This window comes from Trichechus manatus, unplaced genomic scaffold, assembly GCF_000243295.1.
Source record: "Trichechus manatus latirostris isolate Lorelei unplaced genomic scaffold, TriManLat1.0 scaffold00122, whole genome shotgun sequence".
NCBI lineage: Eukaryota > Metazoa > Chordata > Mammalia > Sirenia > Trichechidae > Trichechus > Trichechus manatus.
Window position 1 is genome coordinate 2,916,606 of NW_004444058.1, and position 8,777 is coordinate 2,925,382.

An 8,777-nucleotide genomic window follows, 5' to 3' on the forward strand; every position below is an offset into this window, starting at 1 on the left:
CCGCTGCAGCCTGGGCCGCGGGGACCCGCGTCCTGTGGGTCGGTGGCAGTGGCCGGGGCAGGGCCTACCGGCAGGGCCGCTTGGAGGGGCACGGAGAAAACTCTATAGAGAGTGTGGCAGCCCCAGGCGGCCAGGGAGGGGGCGCATGCCAGGGACTCAGACTTAGGGAAGGGTCGTCCACGGGGTCTCCTCACTGGCTGGGAACTGAATGTGCGGCTGAATGACCCCAATGGCTTTTTCTCCAAATGGATGCCCACACCCCAGGCACCAGATGAGACCCGGGAGTCGAGCCTCTGTCCTGGCTCTGGCGGCTCAGTGGGGCCAGTCCAGGACGCGTCCCCGCGAGAGCTGAGGGGAGGGGACGCGGCGACTGAGTGTGGGGCGGCTGATGGGGCGGAGAGAGTCGGAGTGGGGGTGGGGGTGAGACGTGGGGACGTGGCGTCAGGAAGGAGCCCGCAAAGGGGACAAGGCTGCGGGACGGGGGCTCGACAGCGCCGGGAAGAAGTCAGCGGAGGGGCGGGCCTGGGAGGGCCGGACCCCCCCCCCCCAGGTAGGAAGTTGGGGGAAAACGGGTCGTGCGTGGGAGGGTGGGGAGCGGGAGTGCCTGAATGGCGCCCTCCGCGCAGAACCGGCTGGGAGAAATGGAAAGCCAAGTTCGGTGCGGGGCGTCGAAGATCTGGAACGGTCTAGGTTGAGGAGAAAGCAAGCGTGGGTACGCTGAGCCCCCAAAACACGACGGCGCTATGGGCCGATCAGGCAGGGGTTGGCGGGGCGCCTCTGGGCGGGGAGAGGAATGGGGCTGGCGGCCCTCGAGGGCAGGGCGTACTGCAGGGGGGAGGACCCGTCCGGTCCGCTCCCCTCCCCTCCCTCCATTCCAGTCTTTCCCAGGGTGACAGCGTGGGTCTGGCCAGCGAGGTCAGCGCCAAGCAGCTGGCTGGCAGCCGTGGGGCTCCACGGGGCGGGCGGCGCGCGGGGGGTGGTTCTTGGAAAGCATCGGATACCGCCCAGGGCAGCGCCCCCCTTAGTGGCTAAATATTTGCTCCAACAAGTCCCGCCAGCGTGTGCTATCCTCTTCCCAGGCTCGTGTTCCCCCTCCCATGTTCTCAGGTTCCGATATCCGACCGGCCCCCCACCCCATCCCTGCTCAGCCGCCAAGCCAGGACCCAGAGTTCCCGCGGGGACGCGGCCTGCCCCCATAAGGACAAGGAAGTGTCTGGGAGGGGGCAGGGGTGCTGCTAGGGGTCGGGGGGAGGCCCCTAGCTGGGCCCACACCGGGGTCCCGGGCTCCAGAATGGGGTGGCGCGGCTTGAGCGCACAGCTGGAGGACAGAGCGATCCGGCCCCCCGTTCGGTTGGACACAGCCGGAGACGCGGTGGGGAGAAGGCGGGCAGTCTGTGTCCGGCCCCGGAGAGACTGTTCCCGGCCTGGGGCGGGGCTCCGAGGACCCCGAGCGTCCAGGACACGTGGGGCCGGTGAAGGGGGCGGGGCGCGTCTGGCTGGAGCCCGGCCGGATGGGAGAGGGGCCAGGTCGGGACAGCGGGGCGGGGGTACGGGCCAGAGGCAGGAACAGACGCCAGAGTGCATGGATCCTTTTATAAAACACGGGGGGGAAGGGAAGCGGGCACGGCCGGCTCACACGAAGATCTGGATGCGGTCGCGCACCGGCTGGCGGCAGATGGGGCAGGCGCTGAGCGCCGCGCCGCAGGGTGCGCACGCGCCGTGGCCACACTGAAACACGAGGCGGATGTGGCTGTCGATGCAGATCGGACAGGTGATGCGCTCCTCCATCTGCCTGTAGCGGCTCTGCAGCTCTTCTACCAGCTGCCGCGGCGGGCCAGGAGCGGGCGGGGCGCTCGCGACCTCCGTGCCGTCTGTAGGGGGCAAGAGTGGGGGGAGGGGGCGTAACCCTCGGCCGGGGGGTGGGGGGAAGCAGGGGATTAAAGGAGGTACAGCGGGAGCAGGCGCGTGGCCGGGCGGGGCGCTCGCCCCCTCCGTTTGGTGTACCGAGAGTCAGGTGAGCCGAAGAGAGATGCCAAGTCCCGCCCTACCCACCTGGGCGCACCTTCTTGCTAATAGCCACCTGGCACTTGATGCACTTCTTCATCCGGCGGGCGCACTCTGAGAAGAGTAGGGGGGCGCGTTGGGCGAGGCCTCATTCCACCCCTTCCCCGACCCACTGCCGCCAGTACTCACCTTCGCACACGGTACGGTGCTGGCACGGAGAGAAGAGCACCAGCAGAGCCAGCTCAGAGCACACCAGGCACTCAGCCGCCTCGGGCCCCGCTGCTGCTGTCACGTGCAGGTTGGTCACCGTGTTGGGGGTGCTGAGCATGTGCCGCGCCCCTGCCGCACCCCCACTGCCTTCCGTCGCCTGACGCTCCCTGTATGGGAAGAGTAGGGGCTTTAAAGGGCCCGGGCCGCTGCAGACCACCCCCCAACCCCTCCAGTGCAAGCTCACCGGAAGCGCTGGGCGCAGCTCTGCAGGGCCTTGAGCACGTTGCCCTCGGCGGCCAGGTCCAGCGGACTCCGGCCTCGGTGGTTGGTGTAGCTCACATCAGCACCCTCCAGTGCCAGGAAGCAAGCAACTGCCGCGCCCACAGTCAGCTCAGCGCTGCCCGGGAGGCCCGAGGCCTGCAGCTGGTCAGCGAGATGGACCTGATGAGGGCTGGGCGCTGGAGCAGGCCCTAGGCCTGAACAGTGGTCTGTAGCAGCCTCTGCGGGCACCAGGTGGCCCCACCCACCACCCCCAGCAGCCTGAGCATGGAGGTGGTCTCCTCCCTGGGAACTCCCTTCCTGTGTGAGACCCCTGGCAGCGGCGGGAAAAGCTCCCTGGCACTGCATTAGAGGCTGCGTTCTGAGACCACACCTCTAACCATTCACCCCCCCACTGGGCCCCTCTCTTGCCACTTTCCCAGGCTGGTCAGGAGCACTGGCCACACCAGTGGTGGGAGGGAGTCACAGACAACGCCTCCTGCAGACCCCAAGTCCCCCAGGCTGCCCCTCCCCCCCAGTGGACCTGGCTCCTGGGGCTTTAAGGTGGATAGTCACCCAAGCCCCGCCAGGAGCCTGTGGCCACCTCTCTAGCCAGACAAGCCCACATTTCCTCACCCTGGACAGCAGCTGCAAGGGCCCTGGGTCCCCCCCGGCCCCGTCAGTCGCCAGGGGCAGCAGTTGGTGCCGCTGCAGTGCCACATGCAAGGCAGTGTCCCCGTCCTCATCCTCGGCATTGACACTGCAGCCGGCGTCCACCAGCAGTGGCACCAGCCCCATGTGGGCCTGCTGCACAGCCAGGTGCAGCGGCGACTGGAGCTTCCGGTTGCGCAGGTTCACGTCACAGTGGCCCTGGGGTAGGGCAAGGGGGCACAGGCTCAGCCCCCGGGGGCGGGGGGCAACTCCCCAACCCTGGGCAGGCCTGGACCCTGTACTGGCACCTCTCGGATGAGGATCTGGGCCACGTCACGGTGGTTGTTGAGGGCGGCCAGATGCAGTGCTGTGAAGCCATCCTCCTTCCTGGCGTCCACCAGCTGCCGGGCTCGTGCCAGGATCTTCCGGACGGCTCTGCAGGGGCAGGGAGGTCCGACTGAGCCCAAGAGCTGTCTCAATGGCCTGGCCAGCTGTCCACCTGCCCATCCCACTCACAGTGCATGGCCCTTGAGCGAGGCATGGTGCAGTAGCGTGAAGCCCTGGCTGTTGGTGGCGGTGACGTCGATGCCCGGCACCTCAGTAAGAACTTCAACAATGCCACTGGCTCCAGTTCCCACTGAGATGGCGCAGTGCAGCGGTGTGTTGGCATGGGCATCCTGCCAGGGGGTGGGGCCGGGGTCACTCAGCCGGAAAACCACCCAGCCACCACCTTGACCCTGGGGACAGAGCCGGGAGACCCAGGTGCTGGCACTCACAGGCAAGTTGACATCACAACCATGCTCGCACAGCACACGCACCACCTCCAGGAAGCCCCTCTGCACGGCTATGTGCAGTGCTGCACTCCTCGAGCCATTAAAGGCATCAGCGCAACAGCCCGTGCTCAGCAGCAACCTGGCAGCCTCTGGCTGGTTCCTGGGGGGAGGAAAACAGGGGTGCTGTGCCAGTCAGCAGGACCCTTCCCATGTGCCCCAACAGCACACTCCAAGTGGGCCTCACCCCAGGGCCGCATAGTGCAGCGCCATGTTGCCCTCATCGTCTGGCACGTCCACGCCTGCCCGTGCCTGCAGCAGCAGCCGCACCATCTCCACCTGGCCCAGGTAGGTGGCCACCTGCAGGGCAGTCTTGCCCTGGTTCTTGGCATCCACCTGTGGGAAAGCCAGCAGATCAGCCCAGAGCCCTTGGCGCTCTGTTCCTTGGGCTAGCCAGGTGTGGGTCCTGGGGCCTTGCCTGCTCTGGGTGCCGCCGCAGCAAGTCCAGTGCCCGGGCTGCATTGCCCAGTGCCACCTCCACCACAAGTCTCCCCAAGTGCTCCGGGTCACTCTTCTGTGCCCGCAGCTTATCCAAGGCAACACTCAGGGAGCCTAGGGGCAGGGTGGAGGTCAGGGGGGGACAGGGCAACCCCAGCCCCCCACTGGCCACCCAGGCTTGCCCCTACTTTTGTTTTCCCGGGCACGCTCAGCCACATCCAGGTTGGCATCCTCCTCAGGCCGGTAGGCCACTAGGCAGGAGGGGCTGAAGGTCCACAGCTGGCCACCGACTGCCACACGTAGGTTCCCGTCCCCGAACACCTTCACCACCTTCCCGACGCGGCCCAAGGCCTACGGAGGTGGAGTGTGGGATCACGAACGAGTCTCCAGGGCAGGGGAGTGGGTAGGTGGGGTGGGCAGTGGAGTGGACACTCACGGGGGCCATGTCATCTGTCCACTCGCCGTGCCCGGCCTGCAGTCGCTTCACTGCATCGAGATCATCGATGACCCGGACCACATCGCCCACCCAGAAGGAGTTGTGCTGAATGAGGGAACAGCATGTGAGGTGTCCCCCAGCTAGGGGCTCAGGCTAGATGAGGGCTACAGGACCAGGGCAGCCCTGAAGGCCCACCCAGGGCATAGGGGTGACAGCTGAGAGGCAGCCGGGCAGCCAGCATGGGGTGGTGATGACCAAAGAGGCCTCACCCCTGGGGACCAGAATGGCATAGGGATGGTGCCCAAAGACAGTCCAGGCCCACTCCTCCCCAGGCATCTATCCTGCCAATACCCCCCACACCTACCTATCCCACCGCTCCCCAATGTCCCAAGCTAAGCCCCTCTCCCCTATCCCCATCTCCGCATTGTCCCCCTCCAGGCCCCTACTTGTGGTGCCCTCCTCCCCCTCCCCTACTCCTGCCATCTGGCTTCCCAAACAGCTCTCACCTGTGCCCCTCACTCAGTCCCCACCCCTTCGGCCAAGCATTCACCTCCCTGTCCTCACAATGGGCCTCCCCATAGCCTCTCCACCACTCCCGTCTGCTCCCCATGCTGTGCCAGAGGGATCATTTAGAAAGCAGACCCAGCTGTGGCTACAAGCCAAGCGACTTCAGGATGAGGATGCTCCACTCCAGCCCGACCACTCAGCCTCCCCAGAACCTTCGGTACCTGCACCCTCTTCCCGCCCCTCCTCATAGACCTTATCCCACTGACCCCTGGGGGTCACCTCATCCTCAGGGCTGGGGTCTCGGTGGCGCACCTTGATGAGGGCCCCGGGGTGGAAGGTCCAGCGGGTCTCGTTGCTGAACTGCACGCGCACATCCCCGCGATCTGTGATGCGGTGCACGGTGCCCGTCTGTCCGATAAACTGTGGTGCGTCATGGAGGCTGTGGCTGCACTGAGCAGAACTCTTGGGGGAAGAGGGGGCTGGGGTCCAGAGGAGGGGAGGGGTACATAGGCACAGCAGATGGGGTGCAGCTCACCTCAGCCATCCTGGGATTCCACCCGCCGTGACCTTCCTGCATCTCCCTCAGCACATCCGTGTCCAGTAAGCACTTGACTTTGTCTCCGTGCTGGAATGGCTGGCCATCTGCACTCACCCTCCGCTGCAGCTCTGCTGGCTTGCCTGTGGGTGGCAGCAGATAGGCCTCAGGCAGTGCCCCCTCCCCAGTGGGATGTCACCTGCCAGCCCTGTCCCCACTCTGCCCCTAGAGGCTGAGCTGAAGGGAGGAGGGTGGCAGAGCAGGGTGTACATGGTGTCAGGTGGGGCCAGCCTCATACCAAGCCGTGGCAGGTGCTCCTTGTAGTAGAAACCACCGGCCGCCTCGCCTACACACTTGAGGTCCACCTTGCCCTTGTGACCCACGCGGTATACATTGGTGGTGCCATCAGCCCATGTCACGCTGGCCACACTCCGGCCTGTTTCCACATCCCAGCCACGGATATCCACCACACGGCCTGGTTTCCCTTCTCCTCCTAGGAAGAGGTAGGCCCTGCTGGCAGGCTAAGACTGCGCCACGAGGCTGAATCATAGCCCATCACAGCCCCACCCCAGTCCTCGTTGCTGCCCACTCACCATCTTGAGAGCCCCACTCCCAGTCAGGGCCTCGGACCACCTTTGCCCCCTGGAAGATGCCCCTCAGCGGGATCCTTGGGAGGCTCTGGCGAGGACTCAGCGTGATGCTGCAATAGAGGGGGTCCTGAGGCACGCCAGGGTTGAGGTGAGATGGGGCAGGCCGTCTGCTGTGCCCAGCCTTGCTCCTCCATGCCCAGCACCTGCTCGCACCCTGACTGGGGCCCCGCTCCCAGGCCCAGCTTTGCCCTGAACCAGCCTGGCAGGTCAGTACCCTCCATACCCTGGGAGGAGGCTCCATGGGCCTCCAAATACCCTGAACACAAGCTTACTAACTACGTTCCCCCAGACCCCTCCCTGATGCCAGGCTGGGATGGCATCCCAGGCCCACCCTCACTGCAAGGTCTCTATGTGCATGGTTGCTCCTGGCCTGCTGCCTCCTCTGAGCCGGGCACCCCTCAGGGCCATCCTCAGTGCTCGGCACGTGGCCTGCCCAGAAAAGGGCTCAGCTCATGGGAAACAGAGGCACCCCCCGACAGCAAGATTCCTCCTGCCCTCCCCACAAACCAGTCAGGCCAGCAAGTCTCCCCAGCCCTGCCTTGGAGCTGGCTCCCAGCTTGGCCACCCTGCCTTGGGCTCACTGCCAGCCTGCGGCCCCTCAGGATGTGACCACCTCTTCTGCAGCTGCTGCCTGCAATCCCCACAGGCCCCTGAGCACCTGCAACTGTATGGGCCACACTTGCCCTTGGGGTGGCGCCAGGTCATAGCGCCCACCTCCACAGACCTGTTCCACAGCCACAGCTGCCTTCCCCAGGGGGTGGGGCTGTTTAATGCCCAGGCCCCAAGTGACCATGGTCCTACCACCCTCCCAGGAAATAGCTCTGTCTCTAAGCTTGAAGGGCGGGCAGCAGCTCCAGGCCTGAGAGCTCACAGAAGCTAAGGCCTGGTCGGGTTTCAGCAGCGCCTTCAAGGGGGCCTGCCCCAAGACTATGGGTTCCACCTAGGACCAGTACTGCCAGACCCAGCCCTGTTGGGCGGTGGTACTCACGGGCGCGAGTGGGCCGTCTCGTAGCGTTCGAAGGCATGCGTGAGGTCGTGCTTGTTGTGCATGTAGCACTGCGTGCACAGGTCATAGTCGAAGCACACGCGGCACTTCCAGCGCATGCCCCGCAACCCGTGCTTCTTGCAGCAGTCACAGATGATGTTGGGATGCCGCACGCCTGGGGGCGTGGCCAAGATGGAGTCAGGTGGGACGGCCTGACCCCGGTGCCCCGCCTTCCTGGCGCCCCGCCTTCCCGGCGCCCCGCCCCCGCGCTTCGACACACCTATCTGGGCGTTGTCGTAGAGCAACAAGTCGTGGGCGCCCTGGTAGCCAGCGCGGTAGTTGGTGCGGGTGCCATGGTCCCACTGCACGACGACCGTGCGGTCGGGGGTCGAGGGGCTGCCATGCCGACCGAGCTCCACCACTGTGCCCACGCCGCCCTCGCCGCCGTCCTGCTTGCCCCACTTCCAGTCCACGCCGCGCACCACGCGCATGCCCACCTGCACGCCGGCCTGGGGGTCCGGGTCCATGGTGGGCGGGGGGCTGCTAGGGATCTGCAGGCAGAGTGCACCCACCCTCTCAGGCTGTGCCAGGGAGGCCCACAAGGCCGACCCATCCACAGGCCCCGTGCTGTACTGCAGTTAGCCATTCCACATGTGTTCACTGAGTGCTTGCTATTGGGTGGGCCTGGCGGGGGTCTCCAGGCCTGCGGCTGGGAGACAGTGCCGCAGCCCCATCTGGCCATGAGCCTGGAGGAGGAGAGGAATCGGAGCATCACGTGGGGCGTCTATACACCACGCCCTAGCAGGTCAAGAGGAAGAGGAGAGATGGGCTCTCACCTGCTCATGGGTGCGGGTAAGGCTGACCAGGGAGAAGACTCAGTCTGAACACGGAGAACTAGACAAAGAGGGGGAGGAGGAGCAGCGTTCCAGGGACTGGGACCTGCACGTGCAAATCAATGCCCTGTGGCAGGCAAACTGCTAACCACAAGGACAGGAAGGTGCAGAGGTGGCACCCATCAGGGAGGGCAGTGGAGGTGGGGGAGGGACGTCGGTCTGTACTTTACAAAGTCCCCTGCTCTGTGGCTGCTTGGTGGGGACCACCACGGATGTCCTAGTGAGACAGAACAGTAGTCCGGCCTAGTGTGGGGCTGGGAAGCTCCATCAGTGAGCACCCACTGAACGTCGGCTGTGCTAGTACACTGGGCTAGCACACCGGGACCATCAGGACACATTTGTTTAAAAATTAAAAGACCTGGATTTCAGGTGCGAACGTA

At 65.4% G+C, this 8,777-nt stretch overlaps 2 protein-coding genes across 2 annotated transcripts in view; both read right to left on the reverse strand.

The window, feature by feature from the left end:
- The window catches only part of MMP23B (matrix metallopeptidase 23B), a 4,302-nt gene extending 2,718 nt beyond the window's left edge, over positions 1–1,584 (reverse strand). Inside the window, exon 1 of the mRNA XM_004384461.1 lies at positions 827–1,584. Within this exon, the coding sequence (XP_004384518.1) occupies positions 827–1,584 (758 nt within the window). The remainder of the gene's footprint in view (positions 1–826) is intronic.
- A 3-nt stretch (positions 1,585–1,587) lies between these two features.
- On the reverse strand, positions 1,588–8,034 carry MIB2 (MIB E3 ubiquitin protein ligase 2). The gene is made up of 18 exons (XM_004384334.2): positions 7,785–8,034; positions 7,508–7,679; positions 6,463–6,569; positions 6,168–6,362; positions 5,870–6,012; positions 5,647–5,754; positions 4,828–4,932; positions 4,580–4,742; positions 4,372–4,505; positions 4,141–4,289; positions 3,900–4,056; positions 3,640–3,800; positions 3,432–3,558; positions 3,109–3,342; positions 2,459–2,637; positions 2,194–2,381; positions 2,053–2,118; positions 1,588–1,871 (listed from the first exon to the last, which is right to left on the reverse strand). The coding sequence occupies exons 1-18, from the start codon at positions 8,029–8,031 to the stop codon at positions 1,633–1,635; spliced, it is 2,874 nt and encodes a 957-aa protein (XP_004384391.1). The 5' UTR covers positions 8,032–8,034; the 3' UTR covers positions 1,588–1,632.
- Between the last annotated feature and the right edge of the window lie 743 nt (positions 8,035–8,777).